At 40.6% G+C, this 25,620-nt stretch overlaps 1 protein-coding gene across 4 annotated transcripts in view; it reads left to right on the top strand.

Annotated features, from left to right (window-relative positions):
• plekha5 (pleckstrin homology domain containing, family A member 5) overlaps window positions 1–25,620 on the top strand; it is a 50,173-nt gene that overhangs the window by 23,209 nt on the left and 1,344 nt on the right. Inside the window, exons 6-23 of one of the 4 annotated variants that reach the window (XM_046037320.1) lie at window positions 1,864–1,964; window positions 3,200–3,315; window positions 4,884–5,390; window positions 6,298–6,778; window positions 7,048–7,131; window positions 7,838–7,957; window positions 13,649–13,711; window positions 13,795–13,875; window positions 14,883–15,032; window positions 15,194–15,295; window positions 16,733–16,891; window positions 18,225–18,345; window positions 19,453–19,568; window positions 21,154–21,369; window positions 21,501–21,662; window positions 22,630–22,763; window positions 24,750–24,892; window positions 25,198–25,279. In XM_046037320.1, coding sequence (XP_045893276.1) covers window positions 1,864–1,964; window positions 3,200–3,315; window positions 4,884–5,390; window positions 6,298–6,778; window positions 7,048–7,131; window positions 7,838–7,957; window positions 13,649–13,711; window positions 13,795–13,875; window positions 14,883–15,032; window positions 15,194–15,295; window positions 16,733–16,891; window positions 18,225–18,345; window positions 19,453–19,568; window positions 21,154–21,369; window positions 21,501–21,662; window positions 22,630–22,763; window positions 24,750–24,892; window positions 25,198–25,279 — 2,938 coding nt within the window. Of the gene's footprint in view, window positions 1–1,863; window positions 1,965–3,199; window positions 3,316–4,883; window positions 5,391–6,297; window positions 6,779–7,047; window positions 7,132–7,837; window positions 7,958–13,648; window positions 13,712–13,794; window positions 13,876–14,882; window positions 15,033–15,193; window positions 15,296–16,732; window positions 16,892–17,486; window positions 17,643–18,224; window positions 18,346–19,452; window positions 19,569–21,153; window positions 21,370–21,500; window positions 21,663–22,629; window positions 22,764–24,749; window positions 24,893–25,197; window positions 25,298–25,620 lie in introns of all 4 variants that reach the window. The other 3 variants (XM_046037315.1, XM_046037318.1, XM_046037319.1) reach the window with 3 other exon arrangements.

Here is a 25,620-nt window from a genome sequence, read left to right as displayed (position 1 = left end):
GGGCTTTAATGGCTTGGATGCATCCATAATGTTGAAAGAGAAAGCATAGCAGTACATTGGATTTCACACTAATGTTAAGTCACGAAACAAGTTTCCAGAGATCATGCTGTTTTTATACAGTGGTTGCATAAGCATAAGTCTTGGAATCAGTTGCATTAAACAAAATTGATCCTAATATTTAAAGATCCCTTTCCACATCAGAGAGACCACTCTTGTATTATCACTGTAATCATCCTTTTGAATATGTGTGGTATTTACATGGTTCTATAATTTAGTAAAGACAACCCATACTTTTATAACCAAGTAATAAAAGTTTATATTTTGTCTGAAGTGGAAACTTGAATGAATTTTTTATGTACCCATGGCACTTTAACCATAGTCATAATCTTAGTCATGTTTTTTCAGTTCAGTTTTAGTTTTCCATTAAATAATTAAAATCTGGCTATCCTTATATCCTTGGTATTATTGTGCAGTAGGAAAACATTTGCAAGTGTTAGATGTGATCTTTTTTTATAAGATGCTAATGACTGAGCTGCTATTGACTGGGCGTTTCAGCTTCTCTCATGCAGTACTAATGTTCATATCAAATATTGACACAGCTGTGTCCAGAGGACGTTTGAGGGCTTTCCTATTTGAAAAAAAATAGAATCCTGTAAACCATTGAGGCTGTAAGGTAGCTGTAGAGTAAGTCTGCTGTTAGTCTGCAGCTACAAAGAAAATTTAAGTTGTGTCTGACACAAGTCACCATATCACAATGCCCCTGCTCAGTTGATGCGGATACAGTCATCATTTCTGCTGATCAGGATGACATCTAGTCTGTGTTATTTCTGGTGTCTGCCAGTCCTGTCGCCTTCTTTCCACCCACTGACTGACAAAAGCCACAGACAGCAGCAAACCCAAAGGCTTTATCTAGACAGACGTGTTGAGAAATCCATCCATCAGCAGAGAGTGGGCAGAGAGGTCATGAACTGCGCCGACCCTCAACTAGACACAAATGATATCTGCTGTAGTTATCAGACTATGTGCTTTCTAGATCTCCCACTATGTTAGCTTATGCTCAGAGACCGTTCCGCTGAATCCTCTGTATGTGTGTGTGTGTGTGAGAGAGAGAGAGAGAGAGAGAGAGAGAGAGAGAGAGAGAGAGAGAGAGAAAGACACACCGATACTTAATAAATAAATCTGCAACCAGTAGATTGCCGGAACACCTGATGCTTTCGAATAGATCAATCCTTCAGTCCTTCAGTCCAGTCACTTTGACCTCTAATCCACCAGAGGCTGATCAGAGTTCAGCAATCATTTATTTCCCCAAATAATACTCACCATCCACAATGAGCCTTTTTCCTCCCAGTTACTACCAGTATGTGTTAATAGACATTTACATAACATCCCCAGTCAACACACACAGAAACATGAACACATACCAAGCAGACAAAGCAAATGCACATATGAACCTGCAGCAGTTACTTCCTTGATATATTTAGTTTTCCTACACTGTTTTGGGTAAGCAGTGCAGATTGCTTATATCAAATTAGGATGTTTAGCAATTCTCTGCTTAAAACTCGGGACGCAATCTAATCCCCCCTGTGGAGAGTTCTCCGTTGTCAATGTGGAGCCCTGTCTGCAAATTTAATGAGGATTAGAGCAGCCTAGCTGCACTGAATCAATCAGTGATTGGCCTCTGCTCATCTGTCCAACACACTCCTCTTTTAGTTTTTATCTCGCAATCCACTTAGTAAGTCTCTAGGCTTTTTTATGTCTACAAATTAGTGTAGAGTGTGGTGCAGTGTAGTGCCAAAGACAACTTTAAGTTGACTGACCAAAATCGCCCCTATTGCATTGTGTTGATGTGTTTTTTCTCTGCAGATGAAAAAGAGGAGGGCATACTTGGCAGCATCCTCCTACCAAGCTTTCATATATCCATGCTGTCTGTGGAAGATCACATTAACAGAAAATATGCCTTCAAGGTCAGTGCATGTTTTCATCCTTGTCAAACTTTGTTAGACTGCACATTTTATGGTTAAGGACATTTAGAGCATAGAAAAGTAAATCATTATTGTTATTATTTAAATCTCTATTAAAATAAGATGTAAAAATGTTTTTGCTGTTGTGGTTTACTATGCTTTCTTAAGCATATAAATCAACTTCTAGGTTTACTTTGAACATGCTTTGTCTTTACTTTAGAAAGTATTTACAATTGATTGACAGGGAAGTAATGCAAGTAATTTTTTTTTTAAACTGCACACTGCTAATGCTAACAAAACAAAGAAAGTGCTTGCCAGTAGTGATGTCTGTATTGGCTACTGACAGTGGTGTAGTACCAGAGCACTGCAGTGCTGTTAGTTCACTCAAAAAACCCCAAGTTATGGGGCAACAGACATATTTTATGGGATCTCAGTGGTGTGTGTATAGTATTTGACTGTGGGTCCTTCATAAACCCTAAGAGACAAAAAGTTGACCTGCCAAGTAGCCAAACACAAGACGCCCAGGAGTCTGCTCAAGGTCTCTCCAACCACACAGCTCACTCCTTTTCCAACTTAGACTCATTCCGAAAGAGAGAGAGTTGAGGTGAAGAAAGAAACACGAGAACAGTGCACAACCTCTTCAGTTTACAGTGATTCACTCAAGAATGGGATGACTTTTTGACTGCATATTTTTCCTTCTAAACCTTTCCTGTCTCTTGTTGTTGTGGCCAAAATGACCATGTCATTAAAAGTTCCTTATTTCCCAAGGTTATTCTGAAGTAATTGGAGTAATGGCAGTGTTTTATTTTGTTTTTCAGACATTGGTAAACAGGATATTGAGATTGTTCACTAAACATTCTGTTCTTCTCTTTCTTTGTCTGGCTGCAACAATAAATTGGTTTGTTCACTGCAAGCGAACGGAGAAACTATGGAACAATGTGTCAGCCATACAAAGCACTGCGTGGTAAGTCCTACAGTACTGTGGGAGATTTAATGCCCTAATCTAGTTGTATGCATGAAACTCAGGTGACTCATGGTTTGATTTACGTGGATGGTACAGATGCCCACAACTGGGAGCATTTCACAAGCTATCACATAGCCTTAACCAATTTTGATTCACCCGTCAGGGTTCAAGTGCTAAAAATCCCAGTTGACTTGATGCTTTTCTCTTCTCTCTTTCAGGTAACTTTTCTGTGTGTCACTGTTCCTGTCTGTGATCCTGTCCATTGTCAAAACAGGCGACACATCCCAACATGCGGACATACTATTTTTGCACTGATACAGCCAAAGAGATGGAGTCTTGGATGAAAGTAATGACTGATGCTGCACTTGTGCATGCAGAGCCAGTCAAAAGGTTTGTAAGAACATCACTAATATAGTAATTTTTTACAGGCTGTATTTTATGTGAAGTTGAGACAATACAGTGGGAGGTTTTCCTTCTGAATGGAGAAAAATACATGGGAAAAAATTACAATAAAGTACAATTTACTCTGCACTACTCTGTATAAATCTCCATCCAGATTTTTCTTCTTTAGCATTCTACTCTAAGCAAGTTATTTTAAATCCCTCTGTTAAGCCTGTTAAGTTCTTAGTCAACAGTTCAACACCCGCGTTTGACATTTCTTGTCTGTGGGTTTGTTGAAGAAGTGGCGTCTGCCTTTAATGTTATGTAACTATTTTTACTGTCAAAGTTTATTATAGAGTAACATAGACAAGGATGCCATGCTCATGTGGGCATATACACACCTTGAATGAGGTTCAGGGGATGTTGTGTACAGCTGTACTGGCTGATCAGGATCACTAATTAATCAGGATAGGGTTTTTTTTCCCTTCTTTTTAAAAAATGTTTTGTTAAATGTCTCTCATTTGGCAGCTCGCCTTTCTAATGCCCTCCTTTTACATGGGCTAGCAGAGGCATAATGGTAAAGTGCTTTGTAATTACACAGAGCAGTAGTGCCTGAAATCCACTGAACAGCACTGTTAAATAGGACAGTGCTATGTTGTTATAAGGCTAACACTAAGTATAACAGCATTATAATATCTATATAGACTAAATGCTAATTTTAAAGTGTCTAGTATCTTGTATTCTATGTACAGCATTACGTTTGATCACATCTTTTAATATTTTAAGCTGGTGGGTAATGTTAAAAATGAAGAACAATAGCCCAAATCCTTATCTGTTGAGGGCATTTTCCTTTAATTATTTCTACAATGTCTTCAAAATAAGCATGACTAAGTTCACACCGAACTTTCATAGGGCTAAATGTGTGCTGTACTGGGCTGGTGGAGCCACAGAGGGCTGGAGAAGACATTACATGACTAGTGCTGCTATTTAAAGTGATACAAGTGGAAACTCTGAAGGAATGCCTTTCCTACTGCCCTCTTATTGCTAACCCAGTGAGCCATGCTGCTAAGGGGAGTTTGCCAAACTTTGAAGCTTGACCTTCAGTCCAGCTAAGGCCAAGGAGTAGTGGTGTCTATTACCTCCCTAAAGACCACAGAGCTGTAGACAGGTCTTCTAGAGAGGAGGCAAAAGGGAGCTGCAAATGGATTAGTGGCGTCTGAGCAGCACCTTTGTGACGTGCCCCAGCAGAGGCTGCATTTTATTGGAGATATCTGATTTCCTTTTACACGCCTGGCCTCCCCCTGCAGCTGGAATAAACATTGTGCACCTCCACCCCATTTTCTTTGCACTTTCTTTTTGTTTCAGAGCTACCCCCATTAGTAGAGTTCACAAAGTAGAGCATTAGGTATACAGTATATTTCATCCATACTTTATACAGTGTTTCAGACACCTTTTACTGGTGATCTGTGACACAGATGAGTGTCCGAGGAAGGAGCAGGTGTCTTTCTTGCCTTTAGCTAACACAGGGTTTTAGATTTTTGTCATTATTATTCTAAGGCCTCCTCTTTGTGTATCAGGTTGGACAGGCTAAAAGTGGAGCAGTGTGGACCACAAGAGATCAATCATGTGGCCAACCACAGGGCGGCACTCACACAGCCTGAAATCAAGAATAATGAACGCAACCGTGAGGTGGACCGTGAGCGCACCGCAGCAGTCACTGTCACCACAGCAGAAGAAGAGAGGAAGCAGCGAGATGCAGAGCGCTACGGCTTCCACAAGGATGGGGCGGAGCGCGAGCGTCCACTCACCAAGATCAACAGTATCAAACTGCAGCCAGCCGAGGCAGCAGCCGTCAAGGCTAACATCACCTCACCGCAGACTCCGACAGAAATAGACAGGCCACACCACAGCCCCCAGGTCAACGGATCTGGCGAGCAGTGTCCACCTAATGGGACTGGAGCCCCTCCTCAGCAAAGTCCTAGTCATGAGCCAGACCGCACCTTGAGTAGGACCACCTCTATGCAGCAACTGGAGCAGTGGGTCCGCACACAAAGGGGACGCAACCAGGACGATGACACCAGGAGGTTGGTTTGTTATTATGGCGGTTTAAAAAAAATCTTAATGTTTCAATTATGTCATTGTGTGGAGAAAACATGCAAGAACAAGTTGCTTTTAGGTAAGGTTAAGAGTCCAGACTTGTTCCTTCTTTGACAACAAGAAGTGGAACTAAACTTGGTATAATCTAGAAATGCTGATTCACCCGCATCTTGAGACAGGAGGCATTCTCCTTAAGCGCTCCACGCTTTGATTAAAACGCTTGATATTGCATTATTGAGTATCTTCCTAACTGCCTGTCTGTCAGTGTCTGTCCCTCCATATATCAGTTTGGCTTGTGTCTCTTTTTGCTCATTGAAAAACTTTTTTTTAATGGACATGAATGGATTTGAAATGATTATCATAGATAAAAACACAACAAGGCCTACCTTATTTACTTGGGGGTCTCCTGGATGGTCTGAATTGAATCTCTATAGAAGAATAGACTAGAGGTGTTTTGCAACTACAAAGTTTAAAAAGGCAAGTCAAAAACAGTAATTTATGTCCTATATCATAACATGACAGTGCTTTGATGAATACGTTAGCTAGCAAGTTATAATTGGGGGTTTTGTTTTTGGGTTTTCCAAAATCACACAATGTAGAGAAATTCAAGTCTCATTCACTATAACAACTTTTTATCTACTTTGAACCTGACAGATAGATCTTATTATTGATAAAATAAAGAAATAAACAAATTAAATAATAAAGTAAAAAGGATTAAAATGTTGTACCTCCTTTGAGAGCTGATGGTAGTTCTAATAAACAGTCTAAAGTATATGTGAAATGACTATCCACTCATCTGTGTTGTTACTATTAAACTATTTGTTTGTGTTAGTCAAATGAATAAAATCTCTTCAACTCTCTTTTAATGACTTCTGTTTTTTTCTTTCTCCCCAGCATCACATCATACCAGACACTGCCTAGAAACATGCCAAGCCATCGGGTACCCTATATGCCTCCCTATGGCGATGGCTACTGCAGTATGCCCAGGAATAGCATGGCACAGCGGGACAGCATCTGCAGCATGTCGCCATCATTGTACGACCAGGCCCTGGGTCCCCTACCGGCTGACAAGCGCCGCTCCATGCGCGATGACACCATGTGGCAGTTATTTGAGTGGCAGCAAAGGCAGGCCTACAGCAGGCCACCGGGGCTCTACAGCAATATGGCTAGTCCCAAAACCATGATCAACCTATCAGAACATGCAGCACCAAGCCACTCCATCCCCCCCTCGCCCTCCCACGGCTCCCTGTCCATGTATGGTGGCTACTCTCCAATGCGATCCTACAACTTAAATAATGCTTGTTCAGAGGTATCCTCTCCCATCTACAGACGAGACCTGAGCATTGACAGACGGCACAGGCCACAACTCAACAAGGTCAGTTAAGGCATACACAACTGCTGAAGTGGTGGTTCACCCACATTACAAAAAAGCTATTTATCATTTAACTTCTCGATATTTTGAGCAGCACAAACAAAACCCCATTAATCTTGTATCACCTGTATTTGTGGTGATCTGAGCTGGATATCTCCAAATTTTGGCAAATAAAACTTTTATTTGAGTGAGCCATTTGGTTGTGAATGATTAATTAAAGCAATCCATAGTGTAAATTGACTGTTTTGTTTTTAATTCACTGTGTCCTGCAGTATGCCTACCCACCTGATAGGAGGTCTATGCCCGCAGGGATCCCAGTTCAGACAATCACTGCCCAGTCTCTTCAAGGCAAAACAGTAAGTCCTTCATACATGTTGTCCCCTTCTGTGTCCATCGCTATCTTCTAACTCAATTTCTGTAATACACCACCCAGTGATTTAAAGCTTGACCTCTACACACCTATTCATTTAACTTTAATTCGACTTATTTGAATGACAAGGCTATTTTCATAACACCAACTACCCTCCCTTACCCCCTCTCCATCATTCTGTCCTTCATTCCTTCCAGGAAGACATTGTGACAGAATCTTTAGAGACAGGTTTAGGCAGAACTCAGATGCATGTTCCAAGTGGTCGGATTTAGCATGTTGTTCACTTCAGGGAGCTCCTTTGACTCGCGTCACATCAGTGGAGACTTAAAAACCCTGTCACTCACAACTCTCTAAGCCAGATCAGAAATTTATGTCAAAGCCGCATGTCCTCATGGAACTGGTAAAGTGTGAACTGGATTCTGTAACAAATGCTAAACTGTTCTCCTGTCTTGAGTGGACGTGTAGAATTTGCATGCTGCTGACAGCGATAGCACCTTGGAGAATCTCATGGTCCTGATCTGCATGAAAACTCAATACCTAGATGTACAGTAGCAACTGTTCACCTGTTGGGAGCCTGATACCTCTAAATCTCCTGTCCTGGTGTGTTCTCTCCTATCCTCTCCCACTCCCCCTGCGGTGTGTCCTTGTTCCATTGTGGCTTTTATGTCCCTCCCTTCCTCCCTCCCTTGCAGCCTGAGGAACTGACTCTGCTGCTGATAAAGCTGCGGCGGCAGCAGGCAGAGCTAAACAGTATCCGGGAGCACACTGTAGCACAGCTTATGCAACTAAACATGGATGGCGACAACCCAAAGGTCAGGCCCCCAGAGATGCCCCTGCAGGCTTGTGTGTTAGCGTGTGGAGTGTATGCCAGCTTTACTTCCATTATCCATCTCGATCCAAAGGATTTTTTTTGGTCTTCACACGTGGCTGACTTAAGCAGAAAAGGCTCTACAGTAGGCATTTTCTCCATAAAGGACTATGCTTTGGCTTGAAGTTGTCTGTGTCATATTTAGAGATCAGCTAACTTGTGTGAAATGTATGGAAACAAAAATAACGTTTACAACCACCATCTGACTTTATATAGATCATCACATCATTTACCTTTGGTCCATTTCAGTCAGGCAAGCAGTTATGTTACTTCCCTAAAGAGTCCAGACAGATGTTAGCCATTAATGAAACTTAAAGCCATTGGCAAGCTTAAAGAGTGACTGGCTAAGGAGGTTAAGGCCACTGGCATACGTAAATGTTAATTCAGGATTTCTGATTTAAGTCTGTTCTTAGATGTCAGACTACACGTCTGACTGTTTCTGATGTAGGTCAGCCAGGCCTGAGGTGGAGAATGGTTGGGAATGAGGGATTTATGTGTGTGTGTGTATATTTTTTTATTTTTTTATTTTTTCTTCAACTAGACTGGACCTGCCTTCCTTTCTGTCAGGTTATCTTTGGGTATACTGTCCATGACATGCTTGTGTGAAAGCGAGAGAGAAAAGGAGCATCAGAGAAAGTGTGTCCTTATGTGCATGCTTTTTTTGGTCTCACTCTCCTGTTGCCTTTTCTTTCCTCTCCTTTTTGCTGCTGACCTTAGAACGACATTCTGTCGCATCATCTCCAAAGGAACCTCATGTATTTGGACAATCAGGTGGGGTAATGCATGAATGCATGGCCCTGTCTCCTCTTATCATAAACTGAACAAATTTAATGCTTTGCTATTACTATAATGATTAGTACTGTCCACTGTAAAAAATTATTTCTTGTTTGATGCCTAGCTAACTTATCATTGATTTATTTAATGTTCATTTTTATATGCACAGCTACATAGCATGAACCATGTCACATACCACAGCATTTATAGCCTCAGCTAGTTTGCAAAGTTTGTCCCTAGATGGACATATCCATTCATTCTTTAGTCTGATTACGTACCCAAAACTCACTGTCAGCTATACTAACTGAATATCTGCATATCACTCAATTCTGTATAGTATATAGTGTAGTGTGTATATATACACAGTATATATGCACCGATCAGCTATAACATTATGACCACTGATGGGTGAAGGCAATAGGCTAACACTGGTTTTCTCGTTACCATGGCATCTGTCAGTGGGTGGGATATATTCGGTAGCAAGTGAACATTTTGTCCTTAAAGTCGGTGTGTTATATAGAAGCAGGAAAATGGGCCAGCATAAGGATTTGAGCGACTTTGACAAGGGCCAAATTGTGATGTCGAGTTGACTTGGTCAGAGCATCTCCAAAACTGCAGCTATTGTGGAGTGTTCCTTGTCTGCAGTGGTCAGTACCTATCAAAAGTGGTCCAAGGAAGGAAAAGCGGTGAGCTGGCGACAGGGTCACAGGCGACTTAGGCTCATTGATGCACGTGGTGAGCAAAGGCTGTCCCGTCTGATCAGGTCATATCGCTGAAATAGCTAATGCTGGTTCTGATAGAAAGGTGTCAGAGCACACAGTGCTTCGCAGTTTGTTGCGTATGGGGCTGCGTAGTTGCAGACAAGTCAGGGTGCCTATGCCTGACCCCTGTCCACTCCCGCAAGCGGCTAAAATGGGCATGTGAGCATCGGAACTGGACCACGGAGCAACGGAAGAAGGTGGCCTGGTCTGATGAATCACATTTTCTTTTACACTTCATCACTTGGATGGCTGGGTGCGTGTGAGTGGCTTACCTGGGGAACTCATGGCACCAGGATGCACTATGAGAAGAAGGCTAGCCAGCAGAAGCAGTATGATACTTTTGGTCTATGATCTGCTGAGAAACCTTGGGTCCTGCCATTCATGTGGATATTACTTTGACACATTCTAACTACCTAAACATTCTGCAAACCAAGTACACCCTCTCTTGGAAATGGTATTCCCTGATGGCAGTGGCATCTTTCAGCGGGATGCAGCGCCACAACGAGTTACATTTACGTTACATCTTCTCACTTGGCAGATGCTTTTATCCAAAGCGACTTACATTTGACAGTTCAAGGTGTTGGAGATTCTCCAGATGTCAGTCCAATAAAGTATCTGTGGGATGTGCTAGACAAACAACTCCAATCTATATAGGCCCCACCTCACAATGCAGGGCTTAAATGAGCCGCTGTCTTGGTGCCAGACACCACAGCACACCTTCAGAGTCTAGTGGAGTCCATGCCTCGATGGGTCAGGGCTGTTTTAGCAGCAAAAGTCAGACCTATGTATTAGGCAGGTGGTCATAATGTTATGGCTGATTGGTGTATATAGATGGGGATAAGCTTTATGTATTCCATATACAGTTCATATATAGAGAGGTGTGTATCATGTCATTGAACTGTTAAATGCCTCTTCTGATTTTTTTTTATTTTTCTGGATTGCTTTCAGAGTTAAAGTAATTACAAAAGTGTAATTTATAGTACACAGAGGCCCAATAACATTTCTACATTTCTAAAAATAACTATAGAGAAGATAATTTCATATTCAAATGAGCTAGCCTCATATTTGTGTTAACTATTGGGAAATATGTAATTTTGTTCTTAACACTGAAAGTAAAGTGATGAGGCTTACCATTTGCCATCCACTGCAACATACATTGCAGCAAAAGTGCTCTACACTACAATGTCTTCCTGATTCTGTTTGTAAGTGTCTCTTATTACTCCTCGTTGCTGTATCCATCCCGGTCCACTTTGGATGCACGTGTTTATGTTTGAGTATGCTTCATGAGTGAGAGCAAGCAAGGTGTAACAACATTGTCGGTGTTGTCTCTGAAGTGAAGCACTGCTATAAACTGACACTTGCTATATCGCTCCTCTCCACACTGGACTAGATGAAGGAAAATGCCCCTTTAATCGTCATGACTCACACTTTGATTGAGAACTCTGCCCCAAGGCCTCAACTTTACAAGCAAGTAAGGCCAGCTAAAGGCGTTGCTCACAAATCGTTGTTGTTATTTTGGTCTGTTGTGCGATGCTCCTCCGTCAGTGTCCAAGTCCTCATGGCATCTTGAGACTGGTCTCCCTGTATCGTTTGTATTGCCAGCACCTCCTCATCCATTGCTTTTGACTGTTCTCCTCTTACTATGAGAAGTCATGCCAATATGAGCATGACTTGTAAAAGAGTAGTATGATGTGTATGCTTCACTGTTCAGTAAAATCCCTTCCTCACTCTCAGGTTTATGTTTTGGGGCTGAATATAGTTTACTCCAGAAGTTGATATGTGTTTAGAAAACACTCAGCTAGCCGTGGGACCATCATAAATCAAAAGTTAAAGCTGTGGTTGCACCCAGTTAATTTAGGTAGCAGTGCCTCTAGTCTTTACTCTTCTTGTTTTTTTTAGTGCCATAACTTATGGAGGTTAGTGTGCGATTTTTTATAACTATTTGCAGAATGTGTTCCCTCTCATTAGCTGAGCAACCTGGACTTGGCAAGGTGACTCTGAGCCACTTCTCAGTCTAGTGCTTTACCAAATACTAAATCTTTATGTGAAAAAAATAATTATAGGGGATTGTTTTATGGCATAGTTTAAGTACACAAAAATAAATAAATATTCACTTTTTGCAGAATACATGAATATTCCACCATCTTAAAACAAAAATACAAAGTTATGCTGTACAGTTAATTTGGAGTCAACAAGTGCTGCTTTATTAATTTGATTTTAAGATTTAGTGGTTATAGACTAAATACAATAGATCATAAACTGTGGAATAGACTCTATATCTAATATGGCCAGGGGGTTGTATTGACGACGAAGATGAGTCTTCTAGGTAAACTCTCTTTTCCTTTTTTCCTGTCTGCATTGCGTTCTCACCCCCTCTTGTCATTCTGCTAATGGTAAGGAGGGCCGGCTTATGTGTGAGGATGGCTATTACATCACTTTGCCACTTTTGTAACCACCTCTCGAGGTGTAAAAGTGCCGCCAAAGACTGTCCCCCACCCTCCCTCACCCCACCACTTGTTCACTGGTGTACAAGCCCGGCAACAGCTGCATTCCCACCTGTTCAGCTGCTAGAAGTCTGTCTCCCTCCTCCTCCCCATGTCACTCGTAATCCACACCACACAACAGTGAAGCTCTCTGTGCTGTGGGAGAGTCTGCATGTTTTGTGTGGAATGTCATGTGGTTCTCAGGTCCCTGCTTTAACTGTTCTGTGTGGTTCAACGGAGGAAAAAGGTTTTAAGAAAAGTGTGTGTAAAAGAGTGCAGGTGTGAGTGTGGAATGTTTGTATATAAGTAGAGTCTAAAAGTATTTGGACAGTAAGTCAATTTTTTTGTTGTTTGACTCGGTAGGCCAGTACATTGAATTTGAAATTAAATAATGTCTACAAAGTTAAAGTGCGGACTCTTAACTTTAAGGTTTTTTAAAGTAGAGGTTAATGAACCTAAACATACTGTACGACCAAAGCAACCGTTATTTTTTTAGGACTAAACAGATATGTGATCTGAAATGTGACATGGTCATGTGCTTCACTTGCTGAACACCAGACTCAAAGCAAAAAGACCCAAACAAGCAAGAAGGAAAGATTGCTGCTGTTCAGGCCTGGCAGAGCGTCATGAGGGAAGATACCAGTGTCTGCTGATGTCTGTAGGTTGTAGAGTAGCCAGTCATTGACGGTAAATTATTTGAAACCATATATTAAGCATTATTACTCAATTCAAGTGTATTTAAATTTTGTAATGTTTATTTATTTTGGTTCCCCCAATGTCCGGGGGCCAATAAGGATGTAAATTAAAGCTGAAAGTTGGCACTTTGACCTCATAGTCATTATGTCATTTCATATCCAATGTTAGCAAGAAATATATTAATATTATATTAATATAAATGAACTATACATGTATTTTTTTAGATTTAGAAGTGTTGGGTGAATGATGAAGCATTATGTGATGAATGGATTTTCTGGAAACAAGGGATCCAATGCAGTTGAAATTATCCCCCCTGGTTGAGCTGTGTTTATTCTTCTTTAAAATAATTAGAATTGCGGTATTAAGTGGAAAGAAGGATGCATTTTTCTTTTCTTGGTATTGTAACTACATAAATGTAGGTGTAACTACAATTGTTCTTAACATACTGTATGTTAGAAGGTCTTAAGGAGATCTGATGCTGTTATTCTGGGAATATCTTTAAGTAAAATTGCACTTTGACTTAATGCAACACACACATTCCCTGGACCAATGAACTGCAGAGCATGTGCTTGTGAAAACACAGTTGGTGGACACAGCATATGCGCTGACTCTAGAGTTTAGTAAGGAAGATTGTTTTACATTCCTTTGCCTTGCATTTCCAATAAAACCACTGTGTTGTGCTGATGGAGACAAACAACTGTGGGTGATGAAACACGAGGCCCCAGAATCTGTGTTTAGACTGGCTGCTTTCCTGCTATTGGTTTGCACACGTAGATAGTCTGATTTAGTGAAATATGAGTTTCTACTCAAGGACAAATCCAGTGGCTCAGTGAGAGGGCCTTGTCATGACACTGCATTAGATCTCCAGATTCTAATGTGCATATTTGGTGTCTCTGTCTAATGTTCTGTCTTTCTTTACAGTTGAGTCCAGAAGACTACAGGGAACATACCTATACATGTATGCCAGAAGAGGTGGACATTGATGTAAGTTCAGTGTGTTTCGCACGACATGATGCTCCATTCATCCATACACAGTGGGTCACGACTCTTCATTGTTTTCTCCTCAGACCAAACTTAGCAGGTTGTGTGAGCAGGACAAAGTGGTGAGGACACAGGAGGACAAACTTCAGCAGCTGTACAGAGAGAAGGTGACTAAACACTGCACATCTGTCATCTTTACTTAACTCACACAAAACACTGTTTGAAAAACTCACAAGTGGAAAAACATAAACTAAAAAGAATAAGCAGTTTACACTCACGCTTAAATTATAAGAATAGCTTGAGTTAAATGTATATGCACAAATATGAGAGAGTTAAAAAAACAAACAACAAAGTCTAAAATATATTTGTTATAATGCTTAACTATAGCCTAGCTACTGTCATCAACTTGCAAGGCTTGCAAAGCCATGTCATATTTAGCAAATCTGACTGTCCACTGTCAGCAGACTGTAACATTGTGTTGGTCATTGTTGACAGGCATTGAGAGAATACTGTCAAGTTAGACGTACACAGCAATGTTTATACAGTATACCAAATCTGACTAAACATTGGAGTCACTTACACAAACGTAGTCCCAATAGATTCTTACATGCATGCTTTTTATTTTTTTGATAAAATTATAAAAACATTGTGAAATGTAGCATAATTTGTAGTCCATTTGGAGTCACCTCCATGCCCATAAAAACAAACAAAAATAATAACTAATTCAAATTAAATGATTGGCAGATGAATTGATTTGTCTCTTGAAAGACAGTACATTGATTACAATTTTGTTTATTGATAAATCAATGAAGTAGTCTACCAAACAATAGCTGGTTCCCCCAGGGTTTTTTGCTTATTTTTTAATGCTTTCTATTATTGGAGATATCAGGAGATAACAGTCTTTGGACTGTTGATTTGACAAAATAAACAGTTTAAAAACATACTTTGGACTCTGAGCTGGACTGATAGAAATTTGTTATTATTTTAGACATTTTGTAGACTAAATAGTCACTTATTTTATTGTGAAAAATAATAAATTTAATATCTGTGCAAAGAGTATGTGAACTCAAAACAAGGTCATGGGCTTAATTAATCCATTGTGACTAGTTGTTATCCATTGTGACCTAAGAGGTTACTCGTGCAAGTGTATTTGATATGTTGTGTGTTCCTTCAGCACACTCTGGAGACAGCACTGCTGTCAGCCAGCCAGGAGATAGAGATGGGCTCTGATAACCCTGCTGCCATGCAGAGTGTCATCCAGCAGAGTGACTTACTGCAGAGCGGCCTGCTCAGCACCTGTAGAGAGCTTTCCAGAGTCACAGCCGTGAGTCATACAGTGCATTCACACACACTAAACACACTCATGCTGGTCACCGAGGCTCTCTGTAATCAGGAGTGCTAGTGAGATGAGAGTTTTTGCCTGCTTGTTTTATTAATTTTTTTATTTGACATTGTCATTCACAAAGTGTATCTCTCCCACACCAGGAGTTGGAGCGGTCGTGGAGGGAGTATGACAGGTTGGAAGGAGATGTGACTCTGGCTAAGAACAACTTGCTAGAGCAGCTTGAAGCACTGGGAAGCCCTCAGGTAGGACACTTCTTGAGACTGAAGCTGCACTGCTTTAATCTTGCATTGCATAATTCAAACTTTGGTTGTACATGTACTACAGATGCTCAAAAGAAAGCTGAAAATGCGGTAGACTTGAACACCTAGTCATTCTTTTTGTAGACACTTTTTTAACTTTGGGGGGAAAGTGAGTTTAGTGCCCCGGCGCCCTTAGCTGCAGAATTCAGAGGGCCAGCAGGGAGCCTGGACATCCTCTTTTTAAGTGCCTTTCACTCACTGACAAACCTGTCATCAGTAAAGCGGAAAAAACTACTAGGGCTGTACGATTGATCTAATCGCAATAGCGATGTCGTCATGTGCGATTACATAACTGCAAAAACTGTGCGATTTAATAAAACAGAAAAGGTGTATGTGACGCTCTCTGCTCTGTGTGCGCTGCAGTCTGCTCATTATCTCCGCCCACACCAGGCTCTCGCATGTGCCCCTAAAAACAGATAAGCCTACGTGCTATGAGAAAAATGTTTTATGAGGGGTGTGCGAGTAACTTTTAAGAAAACAACCTTCAATAAACTCCCTCCCTGCCCCGCCGCTAATCGTACAAAACATAGTCGGACTCGTCACTGGAGCACCGAGTGCAACTGCTCCGGTCACTCTGTGACACAGAGAGAGACATCGTCTGCAGCTGAAGCAGTAGGCTAAGACAGAAGAAAACTGGGAGAAGATAAGGAAGGTTTTGGTACCTACTTGTATTGGTGCCTTTTGTTGTTCAACATGTTCAATTCATAAAGCCGACGGTACTTTTCGTTACCTGACCAATCAAAGCCTGGATGAGGCGGGGCATTAAAAAACTTTGACGTGCTACAGCAAAATGTTGAATAATATGATTATTGATAAGTTAGTACTTAGCATTAACAAATTAGAGACTGATGTAGAGCCTTTTGCTTGCACAAGGACATAATGAATAAAAACAGCCCTCACAAATAAAACAGCTGCAACTGGTTTTAATATTCAACAAGTGGTAAAAAGTAAACTATTATTAGAAATTCTAATGACTGTAGTATTAAATATATTGTTGTTATACTAACAGTAAACTACTGTTAAACTAAACATTATACTCTTTATTTAATACTTTCATGTACAGTTCTTCCTCCAGGTTGTGGAGGAGGAACTGCATTAGACAAATGAACATTGAGTTGGTGCCAGTGTGCCAATATTTGCTGCTTCTAGCCGCCTCCTCCGTAGAGCAACCCATAGTTCCATTATAATCGAATCGCAATCGCAATATTGTCCACAGTAATCGCAATATGACTTTTTCTTCAAATCGTGCAGCCCTAACAACTACGCATGTGTTTCTCTTGCTCTTCTGCTCTTCTCTGTGTCCAGAACACCAGTTCAGTGTTAATCTGTAGGTGATATTAGGTTATTTGTGAACATTGTGTGTTTTCCGTGCACACCCAGACGGAGCCTCCCAGCCAGCAGCACGTCCGCATCCAGAAAGAACTTTGGAGGATTCAAGATGTGATGGAGGCTCTCAATAAACATAAAGCTCAGAGAAATGTTGTTGATGGTATGAACTTCTATGGACCCAAGACCAACTTCAGCAAGCACAAAAATGAGGTGAGGCGCCACTAAATGAGACACCAAACAGGTCACGTGGCCATACAGATCTCTGATCAGTTGAAAATGAATTGACAGCTATTGTGATACTCATTTAACTGCGTTAAGTCATTTATCAAGCAAAAATGCCAAACATTTGCTGGTTCCAGCTTCTCAGATGTGGGGATTTGGTCTTTTTCTCTTTTTTATATAGTTGTAATTTGAATATCTTTGGGTTTTGGTCAGACAAAACAGGCAATTTGAAGACGTCGTAAGGGATTTTTTATTTTTTGGTGGGCTAATAAACCCATTAATTAGAAAAAATAATCATAAAAATAATTTGGATTTGCAGCCTTACAGGTTCTTTTTACCCAGATCAACTTAAGCTGACTGCTCGAACTGCCAACCCTGCTCATAGACAGTATGAGTGGTGGTATCTGAGTGATGTGTTAGTCACCCTGTAACTGCACGTGGAGCTCTCTCTTTGGCTAATCAGCTGGTTTGGCTGTCCTGCGGCCCAGAACTACACTGTACCAGATGGTGGTTTCCCTGAGTGTGCATGGTGGCGCCATGTGTCACCTTCTTCCTGTCCTGTCATGCCATGTAAAATCCCCAGGAGGAGGACTCGGCACCCCCACGGCCACCTCTACCCCAGTCCTATGAGCCCAACCCCCCCACCGTGCCCCCTATGCCCTCTCATGCTGGTGTGCGCCCTTCATCACTCCACAGGCCGGAGGACAGGAAGGCCAGTCACAGGAATGCCACACACAGCGTAAGCTTGTTGACCCTGCCCTCAGCTATGTCATCACTCATCATTGCTTGCTGTGATGGTTTTCACTTTCATTTTGATGGACATCTGATGTCTTTTGGATTGTGTTTGGTTGGATCATATCCCATTGTTTACTTGATGCCATACTTCCATAATTTTCCCCCCAGTTAGTTGGATGAAGCCGCTCTCACATTTTTTTTTGTCTTTTCTATTGAATTGTGATGTTTTCCTTTTTATGCCTCTTATCTGTGTGTTGAAAAGTAGCAACATTGTGTTGTTTTGTTGTGTTCTGTCCTTGGTTTTTTGAATGCGTCTGCCTGCTGCCTACTTTTTCATTTGGCTACAAAACAGTGTTTTAAACTCGAACAACATGTAGAGTTTTTTCTTGAAGCTGTATACATTTATGTTTTAAGATTGCCCGGTCTATAAAACCATACTTTTGTAGAAAAAGGATGTTTGTTCTTGAAGTCATTGTCTAAGAGGAGGTTAAATGTTATGTCTCAGTTTGGAACCAATCTCTCCATAACTATAAATCAGGGCTGTTATGTATGTTTGCTGAACTTGTTCTTTCTTTCTCATCGGCAGGGCCCAGACTACAGACTGTATAAGAGTGAACCAGAGCTCACTACAGTGACTGAAGTAGATGAGAGCAATGGAGAGGACAGATCTGAACACCCGTCTGATAGAGAACATACTGGAAACAAAGGTACACTGGAGTAGAATGACGGCAAGTAATAGAATGCCGCTTTCAGGTAACTGTACAGTTTTTTTTAAAAGGTTATCCATTTTGGTGACACTAACAAAAACCCAATCAATGCCTGATGAAATTATACTGTGACCCCTAGGGTTAGGGGATATGACTGTATATATCATGCATTCATGGAAATGTTGAGATTTGGCAATATTGTTTCCACCGCGTGAGCTATCCCTCCGTGTCTGTGCTATATATTTGGGGCAGGCTATGTAGCAAATCAAAGCTTGAATCTCATGTGATAGCACGATTTCCGCATGATCTCACAAATCCAGCTGCCTTGCAAGGTAACAGGATTTGGGCAGCAGGACTGCTTACTAACAGTAACTTGGTGGTGATAATGTACCTCTAAGCTGGCCAACCGTAGCAGAAGAAGAGGGTGGCAAGAAAACTGGGAGGAGGAGAGTGAAATTGTAAATACAGATCATATATATATATATATATATATATATATATATATATATATATATATATATATATATAAAGTCTTCTCTCCAGAGTGTATAATAAATACAACACTGCTCTGGTTTTTTTTCTAGGTTGAAATGTCAATTACTGCTGGTATCACTTAGTATGTATGTATTCAACTGTATATAGACTTCATGCCACTCTACTTTGTGTATGAAAAGGTGATTTAGAATTCTTTAAATTTGGTGAAGCAGCTTGTACAGCATAATCCTGGTTCTGAAGTTGAATGATTACTCTGTAGGTTCACACTTGTTCCACACTGCCACACAATCAATAGTAGCAACCTGCAGATGCTGCCTGCAAATGCTGTAATTGTTAGCAGAGTGTACTTGATGCCAGATTTTATATATATATATATATATATAATCTATTATAGTTTAACTTGAAGGTCTCACTGATACATAGATGATTTTATTCTAAAAATGTAAGAAAATATTAATTACCACATGGATGGGAAAACTCCAGTAGCTGTATTATTGACCAATCTTAAGTGCAAACTTAACATAGTGTTTTTTAATATTGTGCAAACTCAGTTCATAGGCAGTATCTATAATTCACTCCTCAGTGAATTGCCTTGTCCTTTTTACCTGCCAGGGATGTCCTACCCAGTTGGCATTGTCCCTCCCAGGACCAAATCTCCAGTGCCTGAGTCGTCCTCCATAGCTTCATATGTTACCTTAAGGAAGAGCAAGAAGCCTGACCCCAGGATGGTGAGTCCTTGCGTTTTAGTCCTTACTGCATCTGTGTCTTCTAATAGTAACTATACTTTGTTCTTGGCATGTTTTAACCTTTTGGACCGCGAGGCATTGCCATCAGTTGTCTGGAACTATTTTTTAAATGTAAAAAGGACTAAATTGTGTAGCAATTAATTACTCTACTTGGAAAACCAGGCATTGTTGTCTTTAAGCAATAGAAAAACAGTAATAGTAACATTACATTTATCTGATGCTTTTATCCAAAGCGACTTACAATTCCTATACATATCAGAGGTTGCATGCCTCTGGAGCAACTAGGGGTTAAGTGTCTTGCTCAGGGACACAATGGTGGATGAGTCACAGTGGGGGATTGAACTGGGGTCTCTCACACCACAGGCAGGCGTCTTATCCATTCCGCCATCACCACCCCAGTAACAGTAGCAAATGCATTTTGATCTTGTGTTCTTTACGTTACACTGTCATTGTGAGTCTCTTAACTTAATTTTCTTGAAAATGACGTTGACTGCCCTCTTAATTGGTTGTTTTGGTTATTAAGCGGTTGAAAGCTAACTTGTGGCCGAAGAAGCAACTCGTCACGTGGCCAGGGTGTGACTCGTGCTCTTAGAACCAGGCTGTCATAAAATAGATGCCAAGATTGTTTTATACAGTTTCCAGCCGCAAACACTATCAACTTAAATATACTCACCATGTCATTAGTGCACCACACAGTAGGGTGTGTCCTGTTTTTGTTGTGTATGTGTTTGGAATAAAGGTGGACATAGTATAAATGAACCTACATGAACTTTGCGAAACGTCAGCTGCATAAACATGCACACATGCTGTAGTCTTCCCTGTAGGCCATATAGCCTACAGTTCTAAGAGAGTTTGTTACAGGCTTGTAGAGTTCAGCTTAAGCCCTTGGATACCAGCCTCTTGAACAGTCTGGACAGTGGAGGCTGCATCCTTGGGCTCTGGACTGAATCCAGATATGCCAGGCCCTCCAGCATGACACAAACCTAAAAGTGAACGACTCCTCAGTTCACTTCACATCATCATCCTCTCCTGCTCAGGCATTAACAGGCCCCAAGCCCCTCTGAGTGCACCCATGTGTGCCAGCAGGGAACACGTGTGTGAGGCCCAGCCGCCAGTCAGGTTGTTTCCATATGTGTTTGGACTTCTGCTGATTTAGGTTCTAAGAGAATGAACATTAAAGAGCCATTTCATGATCATTATTGTGGTTATTATGTTAATCTTGACTGTTAGGTTTGTTTAAAGAAGCAAAACATTTTTTCAGTACATGCACTATTGCCAGAGAAGTTGCAATTATTCTACTTGATCAAGTTTAGACAGTTTTTAACAAAACCTTTTTTATTCACTGTGAACCCTGCATCATGAGACCCAACAGCACCATGACGCCACTGAGCTACACGGCCCAACTATGGCTCTGTGTAATAAAAAATGACCATGGTGACGTTTGTCTCCTTGCATTGAATATCTGACAGTGATGCTACATTATTATTAACTTCTATTTATTGTGTGTGTTGTCTGTGTCCCTCTGTGGTGTGCTTGCATGTCTGTGGTGTTCCTCTCTGGCTAATAGGAGCGTCCACGCAGCGCAATGGAGCAGCAGCTGTGTGCTGTGGAGAGCAGCCGGCCCAGGATGAGTGTGGAGGAGCAGCTGGAGAGGATCCGCCGCCACCAGCAGGGTGCCCTCAAGGAGAAAAAGAAAGGCCACAGCATCCGGGGTGGTAGCCAGGAGAACACTCCTTCTCGCAGTCACTCATTTACTAAAGACAACCATTTTCGCAGCATGCAGGTATTTGACGACTGCTGCAGACACTAAGGCGGCACTTGAGTTCAGAGTAGGCTGAAATAAAATCCTGAAATCCTGTCCTGTGATATGATCTCTCTGCATTTTTGTCTTCTTTTTTTTCCTGTTTTTTCTAGTCCCAAATGAGGCGCAGAGATGATGTGATAAGCTGTGACATTCAGGAGCTGGAGGCCTCGCTCAGGCAGCAGGAGGTGGTGAGGGACCAAGAGACGCCTGCTGAGGAGATTGCCCGTCTCAAAGAAGCCTCGCAGGCTGACCACTTAAATGTGGACCGAGAGGTAAAGGCGCAGCAGTTGCCTGTCTTACTCATCAGATTGAGAGGGTTAATATTATCCAAGGTGAATTATTCAGGAAATGTTTACGAACAGCACATCAAAGAATGTGGATTTCATTCTTAAAAATATCTGGGTTTTTTTAAACTAAAGTGGAATAATTAAAGAGAACGACACAGTTAGATGGTATTAGTACAATTAAAAGCCAAGAATGATTTTGTAATAAGTGATGTGCTAAAACAAATTGGTACCTTGAAAGAATTACTTCTCAGTATAACACGTCTTATCATGCTTAATAAAGCAAAATTATACTTGGGAAATAAAAGCCAATTTCTGTCTTACTTGACAGCTAAGTTTTGTAAAGGAAAATTATCCTTTGACATGCAGATGAAGAACCATGTTAATGTGGACCACAGTGCATTAACACCATATTTCACTGCCAGTAACAACTATAAAAAGGATTTGTTTACTCATATTTCAATCACTGCAATACCAATACTATCAACCTACCAAAATGATAAGTTGCAAAACACTGCAGCCAGGAACACCAAACTGAGCATGACACAATGATCCCTTATACTAAAATCTTTTTTCATAGGCTGCCTATAAGCCCTGCACTTGATTTTATGATGCTTCATGCTGTTTTTAGAAGAGTTCATGGCCTTTTTGTGGCTTGTATCAATGGACTCCTTACAGTTTATTTTTCCAACTGATATCTGCATACTGAGGAATGTCTCATGTTAAGTTTTTTTCACTCTAGAACAAAACCTTCGGTGATGCTCCATTTATTTCTTACATACAGCCTCCCTGTACTGTAGATGATGATAATGACAAGCAACTTTTATTTGTTTATAAATGTCCTTTTCGGATTTATATCTGTACGTCTGTTTTTATTTTAAAAGCACATAGTATTCTATTCATTTGTATGAAGTGTGCTGTATATAATGTGTTTCTTTGTGTTGTATTTCTTCAGCTTTCTGTGCCTGACAAAGTTCTGATTCCTGAGCGTTATGTGGAGACAGACCCAGAGGAAGCTCTGAGCCCTGAGCAAGAGGCTGAGAAGCAGAGGAAAGTTGATCGCATTAAAGCCCTCATTGCTAAAAACAGGTAAACACACCATCATGATCTGACTGTACCAGTAACTTTTTATTAGCAAGGACAGGGTTGCTCAGTCCCTCGGATCCTTTGGTGAAAGCTGAGCACTGATAGTTCCTCACAGATATCATGCAGGAAATTATTTCTAGAAGTGAGGGGTAAGTTTGGGGTCATAGCAGGACATGACCATTAGAGCCCAAAAGATTTATTGTTTAGCAGATATTATCGGCTGATATATCTGAATCTGCGTTTATAACAGCCGATATATGACTATTAAAGACAAATAGAGAGTCAGATCCTTCCCTCATGTCATGAGTGTTGCATAGTTTGCCCACCAGAGGGCACGTTGCATCTCCTCTGTTAACAACATTGCAGCACCACAGAACAAAACATCAGCTGATCGCAGTCTACCAGAGCCAAAAAGAGTAGCTCCTGGTAGCTCTCACACTCAGTGTTCCCGGTGAGTTAGTCATTTGTCACGTCAATTACATGACTTAAATAATAATAACAATAGCCTCATCACTTCTCCTCTTACCAGACCAGACTTCCTAACCCTCCTGTTTTTCACTGCCCTCTACAGGCTCACAGCAGTGTGTTTAATGTTATGGTAACAATAGGTGAGTGGTGGTTACACTGCTGACAAACGTGATTGTAGATTTAATTCATTACTAAATATTCTTAAACATCACTTACAGCAGTTGATGCTGCCTGTTGCTAAATTAGCCACAAAGCTAATGCCATGTTTATCAGTAGAGGAGCGCTAACGTTAATGAGCGGTTAAACTATATTGTTTAACATATTCTAAATATATCTGCGGGCCGCTTGTCTTACAGCTGGTATGTAAGTAGGTAAGAGTTGTATATGATATGCATGTTTATATATCATGTTTATATTATTTTTTTAAATTGAAGTAGTGAAGTATGTAAATTCTATTGTGTATAAAAGCCCAACCAGGGACAGGAGTTGAAAATTAGCATTAGCTACAAACTTTATATGCAGCACTTCAGTGACAAGCTTTGTTTTGACACTATGTTTGTTTGCATTGTCCCTGTCAAATAAATAAATAAATAATTTAAAAAAATGTCGGAAAAGAGAGGGGACCTGTAAATAAACATGAGCTAAACAAGTAGGCCTGTCTAACACTTCAACAGCTTCCAGCCAAACAAATTTATTTATCTTTAAACTAGATGTGAATATGCTACATAGTAGAAAGTAGTAATTGTGGCAGATTATATGTAAGGTAATAACTATATTTTTCATGACAAAAAAATATATATAATTTTTCTTCTTTAGAATAGTCCTGTTTACTATTAATATTATAGCAGTGACATGAGATTTGATATATGGTATTATTATTTAGTAGTAGTAGTATATTGGTATTTTTTATAGTTTCTGTTTCGCTGGCCCCCACAATATATACACTATTTAATTAGTACTCCATAATTTACAATTATTATTTACAAGTATTATACATTTGACTCTTATTTATCAAAATAATTTCTAAGTACTATTTCTAACAATAAAAAAGTTTCTTTTTATACTGCACGTCACTGCATGTTGTGGTATCTTGGTATGGTGTCAACATAACAAATATTAGGGATAATCTCGTGTGCGTTTCTAAAAATAAGAGGGTGGGGAGAATATTGGCCGATATATCGGCATATCGGATTTTAAAATCCTCAAATATCGAAGTCGGCATCGGACTTAAAAATCCCATATCGGTCGGGCTCTAATCACCATATATGGCTCAAAAGGGGCCACACTGCCAGCCTGCTCTTTCCATGCATATCAGTGCCTGAGATGTGCAGACATTTCCCTGCTTTTATCTCCTAGCCACTGTGACATTTTATTCTAAATGTCATCCCTCTTGAATTGATTTTAAAGAGATAGCTTGTATGTTCCGTGGTAAAAACCCATGTTTACAATTAAGGTTGTATATTACAGAGACCATTTTGTGTGTGTGTGTGTGTGTGTGTGTGTGTGTGTGTTTGCTTCCAGCATGCAGAATGTGCTGCCTGGTATGACTCTAAGCCCAGAGGAGGAGGTTGAAGAGGAGGTTACCGTACAGGAGAAAGAGAAGATGATTAATATCTCCTACGAACTGGCAGCAGAGGCCTCCAAACGCAGCAAGCTGGTTGCAGGTACATCTCTAGAGAGGAAAGGGTGGAGGTGGGGGGATTTGATCTAAATAATGCATGTAATAAAACAAAAGCAGGTGTGAGCCTGTTCTGAAGATCACTATGTTTTATTGTGGTTTATGAAACTGCTGCTGATTCCATTGTGTATGCGTGAAGGCATTTTTCTAGTCTCAGTAGTTCCTTCATTAATTTCATTGACTTCATTCATTGTTTTTGTGTTGTTTTGCTGTTTAGCTGCTGGTGTAATTTGTTTTTGTTATTTTGTGTGTGCCTGTGTGTGTTCAACGTGTTGCTCTGTTTCATTACAGTGAAAAGCCTGTCGTCCTCTTCCCCACCCCTTCCACAGTCTCCTAACACACCCCCTCAACTCACTGATGGGTCTCACTTCATGTGTGTGTAGTAGCACCAGTAAGGGCCTCCGTCAACCTGTTTTGTCCATACTCACAATGCTAAAGTATTCTTGGTGTTTTAATTGTTGTCTCTGGAGAGAAAAAGCATGTCAGAATGAAGGGACTGATGAAATGTTATAAGTGACTCAAGTCATTATTTTTTCCACATTTTATAGTTTTGATGTTGTGTAGTGATAGGACTCAAATTACTGTAATCACTTAGTGGCAACGTTTTTAGGTACACCTGTACAAGCTACTGAACTTTCAATCCAACAGCTCAGCCATAAATTTTATAAAGTTAAGTTTTTGTTGACATTGTCAGAAATTAATTAAATGTAATTT

Source organism: Micropterus dolomieu, linkage group LG22 (assembly GCF_021292245.1).
Source record: "Micropterus dolomieu isolate WLL.071019.BEF.003 ecotype Adirondacks linkage group LG22, ASM2129224v1, whole genome shotgun sequence".
NCBI classification, from domain to species: Eukaryota; Metazoa; Chordata; class Actinopteri; order Centrarchiformes; family Centrarchidae; genus Micropterus; species Micropterus dolomieu.
The sequence above is the reverse complement of the archived record's forward strand: the minus strand, read 5'-3'. Positions and strand labels throughout refer to the sequence as shown.